The 27,562-nt window shown below is 35.5% G+C and overlaps 1 protein-coding gene across 1 annotated transcript; it reads left to right on the plus strand.

The window, feature by feature from the left end:
- Positions 1-10,763: 10,763 nt before the first annotated feature.
- Positions 10,764-26,274, plus strand: LOC110038745 (clathrin light chain 1-like). Its single transcript, XM_020743637.1, is given in 4 exon segments — positions 10,764-11,081; positions 13,826-13,984; positions 25,498-25,683; positions 25,685-26,274. Coding segments are annotated over 4 exon segments (1,071 nt in total). The 3' UTR covers positions 26,093-26,274.
- Positions 26,275-27,562: the final 1,288 nt, after the last annotated feature.

Genomic DNA, 27,562 nt, shown 5'->3' on the forward strand with positions numbered 1-27,562 from the left:
AGAGAATTTATTGTTGAGCTCAACTTCTTTTTTCGTGCCAAGTTACCACTTTAACAGCAAAAAATCTATAAAAAGAGGAAGTTTTTTATTTTTATTTTTTGAGGAAAAATGAAATAGGAAAGCAAAAAAAATGGAGGATGAAATTTTTGGTGAGAAGCAAGAATTCAAACCTGCCCTAAAAGGGAGAAGGAAAAGAGGAAGTTTGGGTATGCGAGGATCTCTTTCGGCTCTTTCGGCTCTTTTGCTGCAATTAGCGATCGTCACGCTAACAAAAAGTTTTTGAAGCTCATTTTTGTTCCTCATGGCAAGAAGAACTTGTCTCAGGATAATACAATTCTTTTTATTTTCCCTTGCAGCGTTTTCAGCCAACTCAAAAACTGACCTCCGCAGCGGAAGAGCGAGGAGCACAAGAGAGGATCTCTAGAGAAGAGAATGAAACTAGATTTTTCTTTTTCTCACCTATTTTCTAACCCTTTGATGTTGAGAGAGGACAGAGACCGCCCAAAAATAATATATTTTGAGACTACTATATGTAATAAATGAGATTTGGGGCCCACCGTTTTTAAAACCCGCTTTTAAAAAATGCCATTTTTTGCATTAATATAGTTTGATAAACATGAATTGTCGAGAATGATTATTAAAAAGATTTACAGTAGTCTTTAAAAAATTATTGATGTTATTGGATCCTATTTCTTAAAACCTCATAAATTAGCCACGATATCTAACATAAATTTTTTTTATCAATGTCAGAGGTTCCTAGGTGTGAAAATCTGTCAATAAATATTGAGCATTAGATATTATGATATGTCAACAATGGGATTGAACATTTATTCAAAATAACACGATTTGATATTAATATCAGCATCATGCATCGAACCTATTATCAATGGTATGTATCATCATTGACATCCATAACAATCACACTTGGGATTCCATTCAAAGACTTGCACCAACTTTGTTGAAGGTAGTTGATATCAAAATTGTTTGGAAAAACATGATTTTGTTGCGTTAATAGTTTGATGATAATGGTCACATCATATTAATAGGGCGATGACAGTACGATCGAAGACTGATTCTTTAACTTCCAACCATGATCATGTTTCCTTTCATATGAAAAATAAGAGTTTATTATGGATTTGAAGGAAAAAAAATTGTAATTATTTTAAAATACATAAATGCTTAATTTATTTGACAACATCTATATAGATATGTTCTTAAGGATTTTAGTGGAATTGAAGAGTCGAGACTTACAACCCAACGACAATGTGTTATGAAAAGGCCTACAAAAAGGTTTAGTTAAGTATAGGAAGAAGAATTATCTTGTAGATTGAAAATTTTAAATTTATTAAATAAGGGTGTGATTTTATTTAAAGGATTAGATTTGATTTGAAAGAGCTTGATTAGGGTAATTCATTTGAGTTGAAAATCTGAGTTGGTTAGATTTGATTTGATTTAAAAGCTTGATTTAAATTGATTTAGTTTCCGATCAAATGAGAGGGTGCATAGGTTAAACCCCTATCAATCAAGGAAATGGCCCTTTTGCCCTAAGAAAGTGCCCATTGGATGCTTGTAGAGGAGGGAAAAATGGGTATTAGCCACCCACTTTTTACCTTCCCGAGGATTACGGCTTAAAACGACGTCAAAACAATGTCAAAATAGCCATTTTTTCTAACTAGAAGGTGACTAACACCTAGGCGTCGCATCCCCATGGCCTAGGCACCCCATTTTGGCACCTAGGACCCATTTTAATGCCTAGGTGCCACTCTCTAGGTGCCTAAGCGCCAGTCTGGGAGCTTAGGCGCCAGTTTTGGTACTCAGGCGCCAGTCTAGGTGCCAAGGAGTCACTTGAGTGGCCCCTACTTTCCTAGCTCTTGGGAAAATGACAAAGTTTTGTCTGTTTGAGTGCCTAGGCGTCACCTGGGTGGCGCCTACTTTCCCGGCTCTCTAGAAAATGACAATTTTTTGCCTGTTTTGGGAGCCTTGGCTCCAGTTTTGATGCCTAAGCATCTGAAAAGTTGTCCAAATTCCACAAACAAGTGCCAAACCTCTGTAAGCTTTGGCTCGATGGTCTGGAAAGTTATTTTGGGTGTGTAGGTCCCGAGGTCGGTGCTGGGGCGCCGGTCTAGCCCAAAACCCTAATTTTTGTGGGGAGCGCCCCATGGATCATCTTTTCGATCCGTAAGTTATGGGAGACTTCGTATGAGTAAAATAAAGTCTCATAACTCCAAAATATAGTATTTTGCTCAGTCATATGCTAAATAAAATGCCACCAATGGTCGTCCTAGGCCACGACGCGAGTATGGTGTTATGAAGCCTAATTTTTTCGTAGTACGCGTAGGTGGATACTGTGACTTTCCCTGGTCGTAGGAGGCTTCGAATGGACATGTAGTGATCTTTAAACACTAGAATGAATGTTAAGCATATATTACATCTCATATGGGCCTCTTAGAGGGAGTTTTTCTGGGTATGGCTCAGTCACTACTGAACCGAGCTACTTGCCCCGAACAAGCGCTGGAATGTCTTGGGTGGGTGGCTTGGGCTACCGGATGCTGCAAATGAACCATAGACCATCTTGAGCCATGTAGGTGGACAACATACACTTGTGACACAAAAAATGATGCCAACAGTAGTGTTAGTAGCTTTTCCTTTCGTTTTTGAAGCTCAAGTATGTCAAGATTTTTGTGAATGGATAATTGAATAGTCGGAAGAAGGTCCACCTTGAAACATTTGTTTTATCATTTCTAATTTTAGTCTTTTAACCCTCAGAGATCGCAGAACTCATTAAGTAGTTCCTAAGTTGGAACCAAGTGTTTAATAGCCTTAGCATATGGTTGCTTGATCACCAACGGAGAGAGCCGGGGTGGCCGACCTTTGAGGTTACCTGTTTTTTGCCATGATGATGACTGACTAGTGAGTTGTTCGTTCAGTTGGAAGGAGGAGAGAAAATAAACCAATGCAACTATGAAGCTTTTATAGTATTCTTTTGATGTGGTGGAGAATCGAATGAGGAAATTAGGATTTGTCAATGATTGAGGAGTGAAATTTCATTTAAATCTTGGTACTGGAGGGATGAGATGGTTCATAAAGAGGATGGCAATCACTGTAGGTTACCAAGATTTTTTAGATCCAGATGAAACACGGAGGAAGGAAAGGAGTTAAGGGATTTGAGTGATATAACGCTCAACTAACGAAGGGATAAGCTCATTCATCCAAAACATCACTATGCATCCATTGTATAAGAATCCAACACATCATTACAATAAATTATCCACTGCTCAGTTAATTCCCATACTAAGAGTTTCTCCTAGGTGTTCAGTGTTGCTCATCTTCTTGTTGTCGGCACGATCCATGTTCACCACACGTTAAAGAATGTTAAATATGAATATGTCTGGTAGATCGTGCCCAAGGAAAAGAGCATTGGATCAAAGAAGGAAGATTGAGAGAGAGAAAAAAAAAATAGAGATAAGAAAAAAACTTCCCCGAGCGGGGAAAAATGGGATGTTCCCAGTCTATCTGACCCATTTATTTCATAAGCCATTCATTACAAGTGAGAGGGAGCCCCTCCCAGAGTCCTCTATACATCATTTGAACCTTCTGTTTATAGAAGATAAGAGGGGCAAAAAATATAAAAATTATATATTTAATCTTGCATTAAAGTGAAGAATAAAGACATTCTAGCCGCCTGAATTTGGACCGTCATATTGCCTTGAGATCTGTGCATTTTTGAGTCTACAGTAACAATAAAAAAACATATCAACGTTATAATAATATTGTGAATAAATCATAATTTAAAGTGCATTATATAACAAAAACAATAGATATTTTAATAAATCCATCAAATTTCACTCAGTAATGTTGTTTACGTTATCTCTATTTGTATTAAGGGTTATTTGGTTAGTTCCTTTTAAATAAAAAGTACTTTAAAAATGAGTAAGAAAAATAATTATTTTAAAAAAATACAAATTATTTTGTTGAATAAAAATAAATTTAGTATTAAACATTAAAAATATATTAGAATATTTCAAATCTATTATTCTTTTTCTTATGTTTTTAAAATTTTCAATTATTTAAAAAAAGTTAAGATGAAAAAAATGACAAATTTGTAGAAGGGATATTTTTGTAAATAAAATTATTAAAGGGGTATTTATTTTAGAAGAATCAAAAGAGGAGCAAGGAACCGTCAGACGGGTCAATTATTTGTAAAATTTTGATTTATATAACAACAAAAAACTAATTCTATAGTTATTTTTTTATTAATTTAATTTAATTTCTTAATTTTTATAAAAAAATAAAATATTTTCAAATATTATTTTAAAGTATTTATCAAAATTTTGGTAGTTTAAAAATTAAAAAATTTCTATAATTTTAAATTAAATATTTAATTTGGAAGAAATATAACATTCAAATATTCCATTTATTATATTTATTATATGTATAAGAAACAATTTAAATAAAAAAGATAATTTAGTAAATATTTAATTTTCTTTTGATAAAATTTATAATTATGTATAAGAACTTTTCAAAAAAATTAAATTGTTCAAAAATTTAACTAAGAAATTAAAAAATATAATTTAAGCTTGTCAATTTTTTTAAAATTTATAGTAATATAAATTTTATTATTTTAAGATAAGTTTTTTTTTTTTTAAACTTTATTTAGTTGCTACAAAATAAATATTAAAGTTAAAACTTATATTTGTGGATAAAAGATTGGTAGTGATATAAAACTTTAATTAATAATTTCTTTCGCTATTTAAAATATATTTAAATTTTAATACCTAATTTCTAGAGAAGAGATAGGAATATAAAAAAATGGTCACCATAAGAAAACTCGATGCTGACAATAAAATTAAGTTCACATAGCCGTGACGTTGTCTACTGAATAAAATCATTATTTTCTACCATTTTATTTTACATTTTTAACTATGTTAGGTGCAACATCATCAAATATATCATGTCCTTTTATCTCGATTGAATCCATAATATATAAATTAATTAAGTCTTCCTAATCACTTTCATTAGAGTATTAGTTAAGATAAACTATCCTCTGTTATATAATTTGTTCATGCATACTCCTCATTGGTATGAAGTACAAGTGAGTTGTTTCTATGTAGTTTGGGTTCATTAATATCTTTATACACAAACATACTATGTCTTGAGGTGTTGGCCACAAATTGATCAAACAATGTGCTAGAAGGCTTGGATGTTAATAAAAATCATTAAATTAATCTAATATATATATATATATATATATATATCTATACGCATACCATAAATATGTACTCACATTTGATTCCCATATTCAGCCTCCATAAACAATTTATTTGTCAAAATGGGATGTTGTTGAGATTCAAATAAAATTATTGTTACACTCACATTTCTAGGCACATTTCTTCGAATTGTTTCTACTTCAACATACATTATTAGAGAGGTATATATACTTCTGATAATACTGCTTCACGTGAATCAAAATCAATTATGTGTGTAGTCATAGTGCCACCACTTATTGGAAAGTGACAAATAAGATGAACATCGTACTCACTAACATAGAAGCTTAAATGTTGAAGAATTCTTTGTTTTAAGTAGCACTTAAAACACTTTATTCTTACGACCAAAATAGTTAGGCATGAAATCTGCTTTCTTCCCCATCTCACTCTTAAGAAGTGCTACTCCTTGCAAACCTTCAATTAAAAGTTAAACAATGTAAACCTATCACGAGCCATTTAAACAATCTTATATATGAAATCTTAAGCCATATCACCAGATAGAAACACATCTCACATATTAGTAGGAGAAATGACAATAACTTTATAGAAATTAGGTATTATTTTAGGAGTACAGGTAGGTGATTATGCTTGAGTTTGACATAATATTATTGGATATGGGCTAAAATGACCAACGTGGCCTGATTGTCTTATTGAGTTATGTGGATAATGTTGTGAGTTGTATATCAATTGTTGTGGTATATATATAAAAATAAGATAAGAGAATGATATTTGATGAAGCGAAAAATAGAACGAGAAAATTCACACCAAAAAAAAGTAACACAGCGGAATACACAGATTTACGTGGTTCGACAAATTGCCTACGTCCACGGAGTTGCAGAGGATTTTACTAATTGAGGAATTTACATCAGTCGATCGTTTCGACTTACAAGAGGAAAGGAGCGTAGGGATGCTTCGCTTCACAACCAGGAAGATGGGAGTGGTTGGCGCCTACGGTTCGCGACTGGACGAAGCGAAGCTTCGCTTCGCACGCGCAGGAGCAAGCCGAGGCGTCGATTCGCGAAATAAGGGAGGCGGGAGCGATTTCGCGATCGAGCGGGAGCGATCGGAAGGCATAAGGTGGGATCGGGATCAGGCTCCAGCATAACAAATCTCCCACTTGGAGACCGATACAAAAACAACAACATCTCCTTCTTAAAACTGATGTCCTCTACTGGCGTCGTCGACTTTTTCTTCAAGCATGAACCGTCCACCTCTGCAACTCAAAACCCTTATTTTCACACTAGCAGATCAACTGAAGCTGCGCACAACTTCAGTTTCTTAAAAGTAACACCCTCAGTTAACATATCAGTAGGGTCAATATAGCTTTGCACCTTTAAGCTATTTTTTGAATTACTCTTGTCACTGCTTACAACTCCCACTGCATGGGCAATATCGTGCCTCTGCTGAAAAGCATTTTCAACAAGTCTAGTCTTGTACCTCTAACTGCCATTACGCTCAGTCTTCACCTGGTACACCCACTTTTTGTGTAATGTTTTCTTCCCTGATGAAAGTTCTGCCAGCTCTCACTTGCTCGAACTTTCATCTTGCAAGATTTCCTCGTAGCTCTGTGGTTCTCCACCATCTGTCTGTGGAATAATAGTAATGGGTGTTCCAGACCCACTCTCCTCTTCACTTTCATCATCAACAGAACTATGAACTGTCAGTAAAAGTGTATCATGCACTTCTTCAGATACCATATTTGTGCTATCATTCTTCATATTTTTAGGATTCCTAAAGTTCCTCTTTCTGGGGCTAGCATTGCCACAATTCCAACAGGTTGCCTGTTGACCAGACTTTGATTTTGATCTCCCTCTATTTGAGTTCTTGTCTTATGATCTCCCTCTAAAATCAACATTCAGTGTCGAACTCGTACCAGAGATCTCGCCAGAATCTTTCTTACGCACCTCCTCAACCAAAATCAAATCATGAATATCATCTCATTTCAATTTATATTTACCTGCAGAACTGCTGACTATCATCCTCATGTCTTCTCAACTATTTGACAAGGAGGCTAACATATCAGCGAACGTATGCACGTATCTCGTCATCAAAATCAAATTCAACAGACGATAATTGATTTGTGATAGTTTTGAAATCATTCAGGTGTTGAGCAATAGAAAAACCTTCCACCATCTTCAAATTGAATAACTTCTTCATGAAGTACACCTTGTTATTCACCGATGGCTTTTCATACATACCTGATAAGGCTGTCATGAGATCTGCAGTCGTCCTCTCCTTGACTACGATGTGTGCAGCGGACCTCGATAGGGTCAATCGAATAACCCTCAGAACTTGTCGATCCAACAAATTTCATTCAGCCTCATCCATCATTTCATGTCTTTTCCCCAATATCGAAAGATCAAGTTTCTTTCCATAGAGGTACTCTTCTATCTGCATTCTTTAGTAACAAAAATTTGTGTCATCAAACTTCTCGATCCCTGAAACCTTCACTTCATCTGTAGCCATCTTTCTTCCTCAAATCTGAAACACGGCTCTGATACCAGTTGTTGTGAGTTATATACCAGTTGTTGTGATATATATATATAGTAATACAACAGAACACATAGATTTACGTGGTTCGGCAAATTGCCTACGTCCAGGGAGTTGCAGAAGATTTTACTAATTGAGAAATTTACACCAGTTGTTAGTCAATCGTCCTGACTTACAAGAGAAATCTCTCATTTCGTTGCTCTCTCATCTTCTCTCTCTGTTCTTCTCTCTCTACACTGAGATACACCGAATAAATTCTACACTTAGATACACCAAAGAAGACAAACTTGTAAGAGAAATAAACCCAATTTCTCTTTTGTCACAAGCCACCAAGAAGAAGCCAAAGAAGAACAATCTTCTTCTTCTTTTTTCTTTTTCCTTCACCACAAGGAATAAAATTTTGTACTTTCCTTCCTCTATCCCAAGGAAACCTGAAGATGAATACCAAAAATCGAGACTTCCCAAAACTAAAGGAGAGCCACTGTGATGCCTTACATCACGAAGAGGAGGGAGCGAAGGGATGCTTCGCTTCACAATAGAGGAAGGCGGGAGTGGTTGGCGCATACTGTTCGCGACTAAATGAAGCGAAGCTTCGCTTCGCACTCACGGGAGCAGACAAAGGCGCCAATTCGAGAAACAAGGGAGGCGGGAGCGATTTTACGATTGAGTGGGAGCGATCGGAAGGCGGGAGGCGGGATCGGAACGGGCTCCAGCACAACAGGATCACACCCATTTCTTAAAATTTTGTATCATGACCTAATTAATCCCACTATCACCTATACATTTACCATTAGACAAGCACGTGCACTTACTTGTGTTCCACTGAGGATTGCACGGGACATTTTATAGGGATTCGTATATAAAGCTCACAGAATTAGAGCTACATCGATGTGATTGTACATATGTCCTTGTTATGATTGGATGTTCTTAATGATGCATATATCAGGCATTAAAATACATTTATCATATCTACAAGCATTAAAGAATATAGAAATATTTTCTATGCACTCATGAGGTGTTATTGTACTAACACATCTATAAAGAGCGAAAAACGGCTACAAAGTGTACTAAAGTAAATATTATTGTTTGTTCGCATCTCTTACATGTTTGAGCTTAGGAGCATCTACAAGTTGGTCTTCCAACCTTGCATGTACCATACCCAAATGATTGTAAGATTTATATTTTCTTAATGTAAATAATCTCGAATTCTCTGAATCGAATCTGACTCAAAAAATATTTGGGTCAACACTAATTTGGATTTTTTTAGTCGAGTTTGTGTCGTGTTGACTCATGGCCGTCGATTACATAACACAACCCTCTATTTTTCGGATCCGAGATTTGTGACTCGGCAATGGCAATATTTTATTTTATATCACCTAATAAAAGAAAAAAAAAACCTCAATATATGCAACATAATATTCTTTTTGAAGAATTTTTTTTCTTTTATTAGTTGATACAAAATAAATAATAAAATTATAAATATTTTTTAACTGTAATATTTTTTTTTTTGTATCAACTGACGAAAGAAACAAAGAACTTATCTCAAAATATTTACATAAAATTTATATTACTCTATATTTAAAAAATGAACAAATATAAAATATTTTTAAAATTTACTAGGTAAATTTTTGAACAATTGAAAATTCATAAGAAGACAACATAATAATCAAAATTTTATCAAAATTTATTTTGTATACTTATTATAAAAAAAAAATTAGAATACTTTATTGTAACATTTTCTAAAATTTAAATCTTCAATTTACGATTATAAAATAAAATTTAGATTGCTAAAAATTCACAAAATGAAATTGATATGTATTTTTCTTTCTGTTCTGGGACAGTGTCCCGAGGAAGGAATGGAGAAGCCTTAGAGTAGCACAAACCTATTTTTCATTCTAGGTCATGCGAAGGGGGCAGTCCAAAATCATGCAGTTCTTTTGAAAAGACAACAGACGCTCTCAACGGTTAGGCACCTTCCAGCTTCTTCATTCTTTTGTGCATTTGATAAAAGCTTTTGAAAATTACTTGATAATATTTTTCATTTTATTTAAAACAAATTATTAAATTAATTAAATAAAAAATAACTATAACAATAGAGTCCCGTTATTAAATTAATTAAATAAAAAAAAATTTGGCCTGACTGACCACGTAGGCCTGATCCAAAATTCAATTGGGGTGAGGGTGAGGAAAATATTAGGTGCGCAGTTCACAAACCTTTTGTACATGATTGTATTCATGATTGTACTCAGGAATACAATAATATACAACATAGTTCACATGCATGCATACTTTGCACATAATATTCTCTCCACTATACTGAGAAAAAAATTGCGTACATAAGACGTATGCAGAGCTGCGTACGTCTGTAACCTGCAAACAGGTTACAGGAAGGATTTGAGGAGGTTATAACCGCGTTATACACCCTGTAACCTCCCTGTAACCTACCTATATATGAAAACAGAAGCGCGAAACTTACTCGAAGGTACAAGTAGGTTACAGGGAGGTTACAGGGGGAATAACGCGGTTATAACCTCCTAAAATCCTCCCTGTAACCTGTTTGCAGGTTACAGACGTACGCAACTCTGCGTACGTCTTATGTACCAAATTTTTTTCCCACTACTGGCCCTTTTTAATTTTTTCTTGAATAAATACCCATTTAATAACTTTATTTACAAAAATATCCCTTCTAAAAGTATGTTGGGAAAGAAAATAAAATTTTGACTTTTAACACTCCTAAATCAACAACCAAACTTTATACGAATGCGACTGATCGTTGCACTCAAACTTGCTGATTTCTGTATTCATTGTTTCAGTGATGTGGCAAATTGGGCCTTCAAAAGTTGGACCTTTCCGCAAGTTCGTTGACAGGTGTTGATCAACCGCTGGCATCATATGTCAACAATCGCTGCACAGACAATTCCTTAACCAGAAGCAACCTCCAACAAAATCTGCCTCAAAAAGGAACAGGGAGAAGTACAGAGGAAGCATAACGAGATCGCCGGAGAAGAGATGTCTTCATCATTAGATACCTTAAGTAACGTTGGTGAAATGGGAGACGAGCCCTGCTCCAATTTCGGCCCCGAGGAAGAAGGAAAAGAATCAAATGGATTCGCCGATAACATTCAGGGTGGAAGATTCGGCAACGGGGAAGAGATTTCCGCTGATCACGATGAAGGCTTCCTCACTGCTGCGCATGTAGTGGAATCGAACGGGCGGGCTTATGGGTTTGAGGAGGATGCTGGCGTCTATTTGTCTGATGGTCCGATTGTTTCTGAGCCTGAGGAGCTGACGGAAGAAGGGTTTCTTCTGCGTGAATGGTTGTTTGCTGTAATTTCTTTCCTAGGGTTGTCACCTGGAATCTTGCTCTCATTTTTGCCTTCTGCTTTGTTTCATTTGAAAAATTATTTCATATGCAAAGCATACGCTGTCTGATCTCCACCGTTTATCAGGATAAATATATATTTCGGTGAGCCTCATTTTTAATTTTATTTCTTAAATAATGGACGGTAGAGATTGGTGCATTTCTGCATTCGTTACGCTGTCCGTATGAAATAATTTTTAGTTTCATGAACTCTTAAAGTAGAATTCTTAATCTTCTAATGTAATGGCTAATGGTGTAATAAGTGGCAAAATTTTAAAAATAATATTTTTTTATAAATTTTTTGTTTTAAATAAACACCCAAAAAATCAAATATTCAAAATAAACAAAATAGCCAGATTAAGAGGCGATTCTGCCACGTCAGTATGAAAATCATTTGCTGGCGTGGTGATTTTTCCTTCATCATGTCATCAGGTATAATCGTCTGCTAAGGTGGCGATCTTATAAAAAATAGAGAATAATTACATATTATTATTATTATTATTATTATTATATTTAGAAAAATAACACAAATTATTTAGTTGAGTCGATAGAGTATAAGATTTTTAACTTTAAGGTCATGGGTTTGATCCCCATGATAGGTGTTTTTTGGATGCATAATTTTTATTTAATTATTTAATTTAACAAATAAATTAAAATTATATAAAGTTTATTAAATATTTAAATCTCAAATTAAAATTGTCTTAATTAAAACAAAAAAATCAACATTATAATATAAAATAAATTAAGTTTAATTATATGAATTTAAATTTACATAAAAAATAAATCAATCTTAAGACTGTTGTAGTATATAAAACAAATTTAAATGAAAATTGAAAAGAAAATTTTAAAAAATAAATCAATCTCTCTACTTCTTCTATATATAGGATCATATATGCTTTATTATGACTTTAATTAAATAAAATCTTAATAGTGGCGCCTTTCTATGTAAAATTTCTTATAACTAAACTTATTTTATTTTATATTATAATATTGATTTTTTAATTTGATTAAAAGAAATTTTTAAATTGAGATTACAACATTTAATAAATTTTATATAATTTCAATTTATTTTTAAAATTAAATAATTCAAAAAAATTATCAAGTAAAAATTAGGCATCTAAAAAATACCTACCATGGGGATCGAACTCATGACCATAAAGCTAAAAATTTCCCACTCTACCAACAGAGTCAACAGAGTAAGAATACTTTGCATTAATTTTCTAAATATAATAGTAATATATAATTATCCTCTATTATTTTTACAAAATTGCCACATCAACAGACGATTCTACCCACTGACGTGGAAAAGAAAAAATTGTCACGTCAGCATGCAATTTTCATGCTGTTGTGGCAAAATCGTCTGTTGACATGATAATTTTGTTTATTTAGAATAATGTATCGACTAAAACTGTCAACACAAATCTCAATGAAATCAGGCGGCCAAAGATAAAGGTCGAACAACCGAAGTGTCCAACTTAATGAGTGTGGTCTACGTCAGCTAGCTGACGATCAATCGCTCGATCAAGTTGACTGGCACGCAGTGACGGCAGATCCAGTCAACAGACCATGCCCGCGATTCTAGCTACCTTCATTTTCTACAAGGAGGTCCAATCACCACTAACCTGCTGACCAGCTTTACATCTTGCAAGGCAATCATCATGCGACTGATCACCCCACTTGATCGAACCCAGATATGTCGACCAGTTAATAAACGTCATATTCAATTGAAATTGTAATGCAAACTTAGTATTAAATCAAGACATTAACTAGATTAAAGACAATTTCCATTAGCGCTCTCTTCTTTCGGCACTTGAGGGCAATTTTCATAATCGCTCTTCTTTCTATGAATGTACAAAAATACCTCCTATAAATAGAAGGTTCTAGAATAAATAAATGGACATTTCCCCGGCCTCTCTACTGAGAATTTCCAAATGCTTTCTTCTCCCTCATTCTTCTCCCGGCTCTAACTCTCGAGACATGTATTTCCAAAAGACATTTTTGGATTCAATATCTTGAAAGATGATGCGGTAAGCGTGGACATGCCCAAATAAGAAGTGCAACCAACTATGAAGGAGAACCCTTGCAGACAGAAATAGCACCCATGGAATTCAATAGAAAGACGATGCGTCGAGATATACAGAAAGAGGTCTAGGCATTGAAAGTGCAAATAATGGACTAGTTCATGGCTTTTCACGCAACCATGTCCCAACATAACGCCCAACCATCACTAATGGAGGAAAAGTCTCGGGGAACCCACCCTCAAATGGATCCCCTTGACAATACGCCAGCGCCCCACGGTTGGCTTGGTGATCGACCAACCAAAAGGTCAGGGGATTCCCAACCAGCAAACAACGCCACATCTATGCAGACAATTCAACATCTGGAGGATTGAGTGGAAATGTTTGCTCGGTTGGCTATGGGCAACGACTTCTCCCAAAGAATCCTGGAAACCATACCCCTAACGAGATTCAGGATTTCTCACTTTGATCGTTATAAAGGAAAGAATGACCTGGCTGACCATCTAGCTTCTTTTGAGTCAACGGTCAGAGTTTTGCATATCAATGACGTCATAAAGTGTCGGTTATTCCTGACCAAGATGAAAGAAGCCCTGCTCCGGTGGATTAAAAGCCTGTCAGATGGAATCATCCCGGCCTTTTTTAAATTTCGGAAGCTCTTCTTGACACACTCTACTAATGTGCAAAAAACTTAGGAAGGACATAAAGACCCTGCTTCAGATCAAGCAGGGGGAAAACGAAAGCCTGTGAGTGTACATCACTTGTTTTTAGAAGAAAATGCTGGAGGTAAGGAATTTGAAGCCCCTCATCTCCTGGACCGCTCTAAAATAGGGGATCTGCAACAAGCGATTCAGGTATGACCTGAACCTACTCAAGCCAAGGACCTTTTCAGAGGTTCAAAATTAACAAATGACCACATCGCTGTTGAGAAAGTCCTTATAGAGTTCTTAGAAATTAAATTGGGGACATCCAACCAACGATCACAGAAGCGAAAGGGCTGAGATGACGATAAAAGGCCAAAGGACGATCAAGCCCCTGACAACTGACAGACTAATAATCCTTGAGCTTAGGATAACCAAGGGGGTGACCGAGGCAGCAAGGGTCAATGATACCATTCTGATCAGTAGTAGGATCGATATTATGAGCGACCACATGTGTGTCAAGAGATGAAAATATTGACACCCCTGAACATGTCAATGTCTGAGCTAGTCCAGACCATTCAAAACAAGAACTGCATCAAAAAATTTCTCCACTAAAAACTGTACCAGCATTGCGCAATCTAAACAAGTATTGCACCTATCATTGGGACCACAAACATGATATAGAGGAGTTTTTTCATCTCTGAAATTTGTTGGACGAGCTCATCAAAGTCGAAAAGTTGAAGGAGTGTGTCACCATTGGAGCACACACATAGCGACAAGGGAAGGCCTCAAAAGAGTAGCCCATAGATAGATAAGTGCGGTTGAATGAAATCCACGTAGTTGGAATTATCTCAGCTATCTTTTGTGGAGGCGGAGGGTTACCCCAATCATCTAACTTAAGAAGACAGGTCTAGATAGGTCGGGGAAGGTATGTTTCATCATCTCTTACACTCGTACTCACCCCCCAATTTTTTTCATGGATGCAGATCTACCCTTAAAGGGAACTTGTATAACGAGGTGATCATCATTAAAACACTCATAAACAACTACTAGGTGGGTAGCACCTTGTTCTTCATTGGTAATTCGATTAATATTTTGTTTAAAATGGTGTTAAACAAAATGGGACTCAAAATTGATTGTTCGGCAACATCAGTCGTTTATTCAGCTTCTCTGGGTAGAGGAAGCCCTGGGCATGATCACAATGTTGTCTCATGGCGAGATCAAAAAAAATAATTCACCAGCACGAAGAACTTTATCTTGGTGGAATCCTCACCGACCAACAATGCGATCTTTGGCTGACCACTAATAAATAGCTACCAAGTCGTGGCTTCAACCTACCGCATGGTTGTGAAATTGCTCAGAGAGGAGAGATAATCACAGTTCGGAGAAACCTGGAACAATCAATAAGCTGTTACATGAGAGGTCACCAGCACGACCAAGGACCGCTCAACATTCAGATACAGAGGGAAGGAAGTCACGAGACTAGTATGACCACCCTTTGAGTGCCTACAATTGATAAGGGAGAACAAGGTATGATTTTTCTAATTCGTGAAAGTCTTATGAAAGGCACATGGATGTGTTGATTAAGACCCTTTGCCAACATCGAGCGTGTTCATTTGGATAGTCGCGGAGATTCCCAGAGTCTCATTCGATGTTGCCTATCATCGGCTCAACATCAGGCCTTTCTCTCGATCGGTGCAACAAAAGCTTCAATCAACTGTGAGAGTCCTAACCAAACCAATTGCGGCAAAAGTCCAAAAGCTGAAGGAGGCGGGCTATATTTGGGAAGTCCACAAAATTTGGGTTACATTAGCAATCACAACCTTAACTGAATTTTCAAAGAATATAGTATAAAAATTTCTCCACCTCTTCCATAACGCTCTAATGAATAGAAATGAATACCAAATCTAAGTGATGCTTAAATGTGGCTATTTGGAGTTCCTTAGTCATTATATCTGCCAGGTTATCAGGGTACTAATCTTGCTCACAGCAATATCACCACAAGCATTAACTTCATGAACAACGTGGTAAGGAATATTAATGTACTTAATTCTCTCAGGAAACGTCTAATCTTTGCTAAGATGAATGACACTCTGATTATCACACATCAATATGGTGATCATCAAATTTTTACTAGACTCTTCAAATAGTTCTTTTAACAAAAGTGCTTCTTTGCAAGCTTCAATAATTGTCATGTAAGCAGCTGTAGTTGTAGATAGTGTCATTATTCTCTATACAATACTCTTCTAGCTAATCGCACAGTCACCAATAGTAAACACTTATCCTGTAAGTGATCTCTTTCTATCAATATCTCTAGTAAAATATGAATTAACATAGCCAACAACTCTTATCCTGTAAAAGATCTCCTTCTATCAAGATCTCTAGTAAAATATGAATTAAAATAACCAATAACTCTATTTGTAGTCCTCTTGAACTGCAAACAAGCATAGTTTATTCCATATGATTACATGCTCATATATCTATCAACTACTCTGACAGCATATGATAAATTTGGACAAGCACATACAATAGCATACATGGGAGATCCGACTAGAAATATGGAACTCGAGATATATATTCAATTTCATCATCGGATTATGAACACAGAGCTGATGCAAGTCTGAAATGCACATTTGATGGAGTACTAATAGTCTTGGCATTACGCATCTTTAATATATATAAAATTTTCTCAATATACCATTTTTGACTTAAAAATAAATTACCTGCATTTCCATCAATGTGAATTTTCATGTCAAATATTTTCTTTGTAGGTCTAAAATCTTTCATCTCAAATGCACTGCAAAGTTAAGCTGTTAACATCTAGATATCTTATTTATCCTTAATAGTTATTAATATATCATTGGCATATAAGAGTAAGTAAATAAATAATTCTTTATTATTTTTTTGAAGTAAACATGACTATCATAATTATTTCTCTTAAACTCATGAGTAGTCATGAATGAGCCAATTTTTTTATAACACCGCAAAGGAAATGATTTCATAACTTAAAGAGATTTCTTTAACAAATAAATATGGTCTTCTTTTCCTGTAACCAAGAAACCCTCTTGTTGCTGCATATAAATGTCCACAACAAGCTTCCATTAAAAATTTTAGCCCTTACATCTAACTGCTCAAGCTCAAGATCATGCTTAGTCACAATACTAGATAAAGCTTGAATTGAATTCTGTCTGACTACCAGAGAGAAAACACATGTAAAGTCTACACCTGAAATTTGTCTGAATCCTTTTGCAAGAAGTCTAGCCTTACATCGGACATCTCCAACTCCTAGTGTACCTTCCTTTTTAAACACTCATTTATAATGACCAACTTTCTTACCTTGAGGTACTTTGGCCAAATTTCAAGTTCTATTTTTATATATGGATTCAATCTCCTCTTGTATAACAATCATCCACTTATAGAGTCAAATGAATTCATAACTTCTTTAAGCTAGAAGGTTTTTCACCACCTTTGATACATTCAATTACATATAAAGCATAATCAACCAAATTAGTCATACCATACCTTTGAGGTGGCTTAATTTCTCTTCATGTTCTATTCTTGGCAATAGAATATTGTGATAGTTCTTGTTGTGATGGTGGGAAAGTAATATCATCATGAGCATTTGTACGCAACTCAAAACTTATACTCAAGGAAGTATATGTATCAATTTGAAGCTCTATTTATATATTACACATTTTCTTTTGATCAACATCTTTAGATTATGTAATAGATGTTATAGTAACATGACAAACTTATTAAATACAACATCTCTTTTAATGATCACTTTATTGGTTTCTCAGCACCGTAACTTATAGTCTTTAGCTATTGTTTTATAACCAAGAAACATACACTTTATAGATCTAGGCTCTAATTTACCATTATTAGTATGAACATACTTTGTACAATAAAAAATTCTTAAATTTGAGTAATCTATAGGTTTGCTTACCAAATTTCCAATGGGGTTTCATATCAATAGTAATGGAAAGAAAGCGATACACCAAGTAACAAACTATATAAGTATTTTGAGCCTAGAAAGGGTTAGATAGCTTGGCATTTGAGAGTAAGCAACATAGCTTCTACATTATAGTAATGTTAAATCGCTCTGTCACACCATTTTACTAAGGTGTGTGTTGGACTGTGAAGTCTCTCATAGTTTTCTTGAACATAACTTCAACCTATTATCAATGCAAAGATGTTTGATCAACTTTCAAGCTTGTTTCCCGATCATGATCTTTCATTCCTCAAATATGGCAAAAATATTATTCTTCTGCTTGAAAAAGAACCCCCAAAATTTTTTAGAGAAATCAACAATGAACATCAACATATATTTGACACCACCTTCAAATGGTACTATAGATGGTCCATAGAGATTATAATCTATGTAGTTTAAAATTTCCTTGATATTGTAAATACTAGTATTGAACCTAACTCTCTTCTATTTCCAAAACACTTATTCTTCACAAAACTTTAACTTGTTAATATTCTAACCATTTAGGCCCCCTTCATCCCAATTTAGCTATCCCATTCTCACCCATAATCCCAAGGCGCATATGGCAAAGTCTGGTTGCTTTATCTTCTGAATTAGAAAAAGCAATAGCTATCGAATTACCTACCATTGTGAAGCCTTACAAGACATATAGTCTAGCAGCCTTCTTCTGTCCCTTAATCATAATAAGAGAACCTTTTTCAACCTTCAAAACTCCACCTTAACCAAAGTACTTATTCCACTTAACATCAAGAGTACTTAAACAAATTAGATTTTTTTAAGATTTGAGACATGTCTCACATCTTCAAGTCTTCTGATGACTCCGTTAAACATTTTGATTCTAATAGTTTTGGCGTCGATTATCTTATAAAGAGCCCCATTACATATTAACATTGTACCCTTTGACACTGTTTCATATAATGAAAACCAATCTCTGTTAGGACACATATAAAACGTGCAGGTTGATTCAAGAACCCGAACATCACAAGGTTCTCTATTAAAAACAATCAGGAGTTCACTATCATTAATAACTGCTTCAACAATATTACTTCATCAGAATAATTTGATGGTTTTTCTTTTTGATTTAATGTTATTTTTTATTCAAATTTGATGCCCCTTTTTTATTACAGTAATTACAGTTCTTATCATTATTTATAGATTTTGATCAACTCTTTATATCAACACTAAAACTCCTCTCTTGAGTTCTTCCTCAAATAACAAGGCCTTCTTGAGCAAAAGGTTTATCCGCGAGCTGCTTCATCTTCTCCTTAGAAAATGAAGTAATATATATTTTGTCTAGAGTAATTGTTTCTCGCCCATACAAGATGGTATCTCTAAATGTTGTATATGATAATGACAGTGAGCACAACAAGATTAATGTTAAATCTTCTTTGGCAGAATTAACTTTTCTTGACTTCCAAATTTGTGATAATTTCCTTAAAGACATTTAGGATATATATAACTGATGCATCTTTCTACTAGAGTGTAAACTCTACTTTAAGTACAACTTATTGGTAAGACTTCTTTTATTCACAATTGCTCTAATTTGAGCAACAACACAAAAACGGTCTTCTCCTTCAAAACATTCTATAGAATACGATTTGATAAATGAAGATGAACTTCAGAGAGAGCCTCTCGCTCTTTATGTTGCTTCTCCTCTAACGTCCACTATGAGCAAGCAGTGCATCATCTAGATCCATCCGTGTTAAGACAGCTCACATCATAACTTGCAAAAAAGAACATCTGTTATTGTGATCTAAGAGGGATTTCGTACTTTATTATTGCATCGTCGAAATCAAAACTTAACTCTGACACCACTTATTATAAATTGATACTAAATTGATGCAATAAATAATTAAATAAAAGAAAGAACATACAAATTTTACGTGAAAAACTCAAGATGGAAAAATCTACGGCCAGAGAATGATACTTAACTCTATCAAATAAGAGATTACAAGTGGAGAATTTTATTTTACACAAAACAGAAGAGGGGTTTATATAGTTTTAGCAAGATCTCTTTAAAGAGAATAGTTAAGAAAGAGCCAATAAAACAATAACACATAGATTGCAATTTAAAGGCTATTATAAAATTCATCTAACAATCAAAACCTTCAATCCGCATGCTCAATAGTTTCTTCTAAAGATATAATCTGCGTGCTCACAGATTATTTCTAAAGCTTAAACTCGTGTGATCATAATTTTGTTATGAGATGAATAACGTGACTCATAAAGTGATGATTTTTTTCTACTTGACTAAAAAGCTATTCACGAACGCTCATAATATTTTCTATTTGCTGTCCACGTGATCGTAAGATTTCAATTATGAACCTTTATATATTAGGGTCTTGGTGTAGCCACTTTTATAGTACCTAAATCTTATAGGTGCATAGTCCGGAGCCCACTTTAGGAGAGAAACTTGGTACTTAAATTTATTATAGCGTATTTTCGAGACACTAGTGCTCCATTCATCTCTTTTTCTCCATTTTCTTTTTCGCTCTTCTCGCACATTGGAGTCATACAAATAGGGTCCTAATATCAGTACAAACAAATTTATATCCAACAAAATTAGTCCTAATTTTTTGTCAGATATGTAGATCTTCTCAATGACTCGAATACTAAAATATTAAGGATAAAATGACATATGATAGATATCTATTGTGAAACCCCAATTATTAATTGGAAGGGCTGCCAAACCTTTGCAAATGAGGCAATTATGCTCTATTTACTTGTCATTTTAACAGTTGGCAATGCTTTTCCACATGTCTATTCATATCATTACTAGAGATAGTTATGACTTTATTGCCAGAAATGAAGCTTATTGGCTTCAACAATTTCAAAGAAATGATTTTGGTTCTCTTCAATATTCTCTTAGTATTGAAATTATCAAATTCATCATAATTTTTATCATATGTAATGAAAAATCTAAAGTGCTCTGCAAAATACAATGAACTTCCCGCAGCACCTTTATTATCTTTCCATCTAGTGGAGCTGTCTCTCCGACAACCGCGCACTATGCTGTTCTCTTTAGAAGCGAAGTATCGTTGTATTTTACCATTGAATTTATTTCGATGAGAGCTGCATTTGTCTCATTAGAAATAATAAAAGGAAGCTGTTTATCAAACTAATGTAATTTATCATTGAATTTTATTTAAGGCATGCCTCATGATTCATTTTTACACAAAATATTTATTTAAGAATATCCTAACCCCTAACAAGGAAGTGGCCAGGGTAGTTTCAAAGCCCTTAAATCCAATTTAAGATAAGTGTAATATTAATTATATATGTATTACACTCACCTTAAAGCCGTTCCAAGGCTTTGATATGTTGTGAAAAAAACGACGGCAATAAAGTTAAAAATTGGAATGAAAAATTCATAAAAAATAAAATACAAAAACACACAGATTTACGCGGTTTGACAAATTACCTACGTCTACGGAACTGCAGAGAATTTTATACTTTGAGGATTACACGTCGACCGTCTCGACGATTACAAAAAAAACTGTATTGGACTCTACCTCTTTGTCTCTCCTCACCTTCCCTCTCTCCCTCTCTAACCAAGAGCTACACGAGAAGAAGAAGAGGAAACGGGAAATAACAAACTTGCAATTTATTTCTTTCTCACACGTAAGCCAAAAACATAAGAAGGTAATTAGCAAAGTTTTTTGGCTACCTGCTATATACTAGAAGCATTAAAACCTCTTTTCCTTTCTTCGACCCACATAAGGAAGCTAAGATCTCTGATTCGCGAATCCAGAAGCAATGGTGAGAGATTAATTTCGGGGAAAGGTATTATTAAAGGAAGGAATTAAGACTCCTTTCCTTAATCTGTGAAGCCAAGAAAAAAAATGTATTTAAATATATTAAATACCTTCTATAAATGCAAGACCTGCCCAAACGGAGTAGAGACCCGGGCTCCACATTCCTTAACAATTCTCCCGCTTGGAGATTAGAACACTAGCTGCAACATCCACTAGCTACACCATCCACTGGCTGCATCGTTTTTTCTTCAAACATGATATCTTCCACCTCTGCAACTCAAATCCCCTGTCTTCAAGTTAGAAGACCAACTGAAGTTGAGTACAACCTCAATTTCTCAAGAGTAACACTCTTAGTCAACATATCAACATCAAAATAACTTTGTAACTCTAAGCTCTTTCCTGGGTTACTTATGTTTCTGCTTACAGCTCCCATTGTATGGGCAATATCCTGTCTTTGCTGAAAACCCTTTTCAATAAGTGTAATCTTGCACCTCTTACTATCAACATGCTTAGTCTTCACCCGATACACTCACTTGTTGTGCAATGTCTTCTTCACTGGTAGAAGTTCTGTCAGCTCTCAAGTCTGATTCCCTAACAGGAAATCCATCTCCTCATTCATGACCATCTCCCACTTGCTCAAATTTTCACAGTGCAAAATTTCTTCATAACTCTATGTTTTTTCACCATCTGTCAGTAGAAAGTAGTTTAATTTCAGTGAGTAACGCTGAGGGAAACGTTTATTCCTGATTGACCGGCGAACTGTAGCTGTTGGGGTGGATGGCTCTGAAGCTGACGCAAAACAATATGAATGGGTGCCCCGGACCCACTCTCCTCGTCACTTCTAGCACTTCTCTGTATTGTGGCCTCTGGTAGATTATCAAACCTTACCTTTCTACTGTGGTCATCAATGAATGTAGCATAGTAACAAGAGCCTCCAAGTGATGTTGCTGGAGAAGGTCCCCACACATCTATGTGTACAATCCAGTTTTCCTGCATTTGACGTCCTGCCACTTTTTAGGAAACTGACATTCTTCTGCTTCCTCATAATGCAACTCTCACACATGCTGAGATCAATTGACTTCGGCTCTGGTAGCTTGCCTCTGGACTGAATTTCTTTCAAACCCCTCCGACTCATGTGTCTAAGCTTGCAATGTCACAAACCTGTCGTGCTCTCTGCAACTGTAGTAACAACAGTGTTGAGTAAACTTGTAGTCATATATAGCATGTCAGTTTTCTTTCCTGAGCCAGTACTAAGGCTCATTTGGTAATCTTACAGGTACTATCTGAGAACACTACTGAATGACCACCCTCATCGAGCTGCCCAAGAAAAATGAGATTTTTCTTCAACTCAAGAATGTATCTGACCTTTTTCAAAGTCCATTTGCTCTTGTTAAAGAGTGCTATGTTAACGTCTCTCATCCCCACCACATTCAAAGGCTCTCCATCTACCAGATATACCTTCCCAAAGTCACATATAACATAATTCCGCATCAACTCCCGATGAGAAGATGTATGGAAGAAAGCCCCTGAATCCAGTATCCAGTCATCAATAGAACTTTGAACTGTCAGCAATAGTCCATCCTGCACTCCTTCAATTACAACATTAGCACTGACGTTCCCTGTCCTCTTTGAATTTTTGTGTCCAGCTTTGCCACAATTCCAGCAAGTTGCTTGCTTAATAGACTTTGATTTGCTCTTGCCTCCATGTTTTGATTTTGATCTTCCTCTGTTTGAGCCTCTACTCTGTGATCTCCCTCTAGAATCAACATTCAGTGTTGAACTCGAACCCGAGGTCTCATCAGAATCTCTCCTGCATACCTCCTCAACCAAAATCAAATCACAAATATCATCATATTTCATATTAAATTTTCCTGCATAATTGCTAATGACCATCCTCATGGCTTCTCAGCTATTTTGCAATGAAGCCAACAATATCAGTGCACGTATCTCATCATATAATTGCTAACGACCATTCTTATGGCTTCTCAGCTATTTTGTAATGAAGCCAACAATATCAGTTCACATATTTCATCATCAAATTCAACTTCCACAGACGATAATTGATTTGCATAATATTAAAGTCATTCAGATGTTGTGCAACAGATGTACCATTCACCATCTTCAAATTGAATAACTTTTGCATCATAAACAACTTGTTATTTGCAGATGATTTTTCATACATACCTGATAAAACTGCCATGAGATTTGTAATAGTCCTTTCCTTGATGACGTTGTGGGCAATGGATCTTGACAGGGTTAATCGAACAAAACCTAAAACCTGACGAACCAACAATATCCAATCAACTTCATCCATCTTCTCTTCTTGTTTTCTTAGTAATGAAAGATGAAGTTTCTTCTTATAGAGGTAGTCCTCTATCTACATCCTCCAGTAACCAAAATCTGTGCCATCAAATTTCTCTGATACCAATTATTATGAAAAAAATGATGACAATAAAACAAAAAATTGGAATGAGAAATTTACAAAACAAAAAATATGGAAATACAAAGATTTACATGGTTTGATAAATTACCTACGTCCACAAAGCTGCAGAGAATTTTATTATTTTGAGGATTGCACCTGTCGATCGCCTCGACGATTACAAGAAAACTATATTGGACTCTACCTCTCTCTCTCTCGCCTCACCTCTCTCTCCCCCTCTAATCAAGAGCTACACGAGAAGAAGAAGAAGAAACGGGATATAACAAAGTTGCAATTTTCTTTCTTCCTCACCCGTAAGCCAAAAACGTAAGAAGGAAATTAACAAGCTTTTTGGCTACCTGCTATATACTAGAAGTGTTAATACCTCTTTTCTTTTCTTCGGCCCACATAAGGAAGCTAAGATCTCTGATTAGCGAATCCAGAAGCAATGACGGGAGATTAATTTCTGGAAAATGAATTATTAAAGGAAGGAATTAAAGCTCCTTTCCTCAATTTGTAAACCCTAGAAAAGAAAAGTATTTAAATATGTTAAATACATTCTATAACTGCAAGACCTGCCCAAACAGAGTAGAGCACCAGGCTTCAACTTCCTTAACATGATATCCTTTCTAACCAAAATTTTGATAAGAGTAATTTGACCCAAAGTTTAGCCATTTTTATTCTATTACCTTGTATGTTGACTATATTTGCCATCTATTTTAGTATTTCACAATTACATCATAAAATACATGTTTTACTAGCGAAGTCTTTGGTTTCAAAATTTATGTTCTGTAGTTGTTTGAATTGTAGCTATGGGTGATCAAACTATTAAAAGGTGTGAACGCTTTAGATACCTCGGGTCTATTGTTCAAAGTGATGGTGATATTGATGGGAATGTTATTAGTAGAACTCAATTTGGTTGGTTGAAGTGGAGGAATGCTTCAGACCTATTGTGTGATAGAAAAGTATTGCTTAGACTAAAAGAAAAATTTTATAAAATCGTGGTAAAACCCATAATGTTCTATGGCGGCGAATGCCGGCCTTTAAAAGAGAAGCATAAAACTAAGTTAAGTGTTGCGGAGATGTGAATGATTAGGTGGATGAGTGGCTTTACACTTAAGAGACAAAATACGAAATGAATATATCCTAGATAGGGTTGGAGTACCTCTAGTGACAGAAAAAATTAGGGAGAGTCGTCTTAGATGATTTGGTCACATTAAGTGTCAACCATCTGATGATCCGATTAGAAGAGTAGATGTTCTAGATTCGACTTATCTTAAGAAAGGACGAGGTAAACCCACGAAGACTTGGGCAGATTTTATAAAGAAATTATCTTAAATTATTAGAGTTAAATGAAAATATGACACTAAATAGGACGCAATGGAGAAAAAGGATTCATGTAGCCGACCCCACTTAGTAGGCTAAAGGTTTTGTTGTTGTTATTGTAGTTGCTTGTTATGTTTCTTGGATGCTAAAACTGTTTTTCACGTATTAATCTTCATATCATATCTATTTAATATAAACTTATTCCAGATCTCCGGTGTTAAAAATATATTCCACATAGCACTTTTTACCTGTTAATCCTGCACACAGGCAGAACGCAATTCATCTTGAGGAGAAGGAAAGAAAAGAAGAGGAGATCCGGAATCAGATCATCGCAGAGGCATACGAATTCAAACTAGCCTTCTATGAGAAGCGCCGACTTGATGCCGACATCAACAAGGCTAACAACAGGGAAAAAGAGAAGGTGCTTTCAATTCTTAACAAACCAAGAGAATTTTCATGCTAATGCTGATAAGCACTACTGGAAAGCTATAACAGAAATCATCCCCAATGAAGTGCCGACTATTAAGACGAGAGGGAAGAAAGAGCAGGAGAAGAAAACATCTATTACGGTGGTTCCGGGGCCAAAACCTGGAAAGCCTACCGATCTATCCAGGATGCGTCAGTTGCTGGTGAAGCTTAAGCATACCCCTCCGCCTCAGATGAAAGAAGATGGCGATTCTGAAGTGAAGAAAGCTGATAAGAAAATAACATCAGAAGAAGCATCCAGCGTTAGTGATGCTAAATCAAGCCAAAAAGAAGTAACACAAGTTCCAGAAGTAGCAGTAGCAGAAGGAAAAATAGCTGCAGAGCCAAATGCTGTATCCACCAAGTGAGACTGAATTACCTGGCTTTCAGGAGTTTATCTTCCACATCCGGCTTCGCACAGAAAACCTTAAGGAGTATTTGTTCAGTTATCTTTGTACTGATTTTGCATCTGGTTTGTCCGATCGGAGATAATTAACAGTATTTATGAGCCTAAAGTTTGCTTGCACTGTAGAATGTGGTTTATATTAATAATGAACGTCATTTGATTAGCCATTATCATATGTTTAATTTTAGGAAGATTTACATGCATATCACTTAATTCCTATGCATTTCCTAAACTGAAATTTATAAAAGTGCCACCTTACTTATGGATGAAAATATTTATTTATACCAAATGCAGTTACATTGAGAAAAGTGTAATATAAATTTTGATTGATTATTTATACACTGCACTGATTTTATAATAAATTCAATCGGTATACGACACTTTATTTTATTTGCTGGATATTCGTAATAAACTTGAATTTACATATAAAGCACCCAAACTTGGTTTTTTACGGTAGAACCGGTAGAAATCAACGAAATGTCGGAAGGAGCGCTCCGTCTCTACCCTAGGTCACGCCGGCGCCCCCCGTAACGTTCGTCTCCTTCTCCGCCATTAATCTCCTTCCCTCCGTTACTAATCTCCTGTATTCAGCCCTCGGAGCTCGCTGGAAAAGCTGCGGGCAGCTGCAAAGGAACCTTCGTCCAAACATTGCAGCCCTCATCTATGACTCCTGTTCCCCGCCACTGCCCGTGCCATCATAGCCGCCAAGGCGCCTTGCTCTCCCCTGCTGTCTCTGTCCTCTGGTAGCCACCCTTTTCATATGATCTATCCGGCCAGCCGCTTCTAATCCACTCTCAAAGACTCGCCGTGGTTGTATTGCCTCGCCTTATGACTGTCGTCTTCGGCCAAAAGAAGGTCGTTGCTGTTGGCTTGCAAGTTGCAAGAAGAGCCCATTTTGTAGTGATGCATGGTTGATGGAATTATGTACATTTCATTCAAATTAATTAGCTTTATAAATTAGGGAGACCTACTCAGGTACCACTCAATTCTTATGTATTTATATATCAAATACCTAAACTTATTTTTTATATATATGTCACTTTATTTATGCATAAAAAATGTGTTTTTTTTATAATCTCATCATTTACAAGAGTTATTATATTTAATGATATCTCTTGCCTGCATACCTTAAATCTTGAAACATCTGGCTAAATAATTCATTAAAATATAATAAAATCTAACATTTGCCATGCCCAATAGATTTCATGAATTTGGATTTATAAAATACTTCTAAGGCCCTCTCTGGGGCCTCTTATTTCGTTGAACACAGCCCCAAACCACAATGCATTTTTTTTTTATTTCGTTTTGATGTTTTTTCGCAACACGTCGTGAAGTTCAGTGGAATGCGGCCATGAGTTCAAAATCGCGGCCTGCATTTCCTTTTATACAGCAAGTGTTGCGGGCAGCTCCGATTACTACCCTATCCCCTTGC

This window comes from Phalaenopsis equestris, unplaced genomic scaffold (genome assembly GCF_001263595.1).
Source record: "Phalaenopsis equestris unplaced genomic scaffold, ASM126359v1 Scaffold233703, whole genome shotgun sequence".
NCBI classification, from domain to species: Eukaryota; Viridiplantae; Streptophyta; class Magnoliopsida; order Asparagales; family Orchidaceae; genus Phalaenopsis; species Phalaenopsis equestris.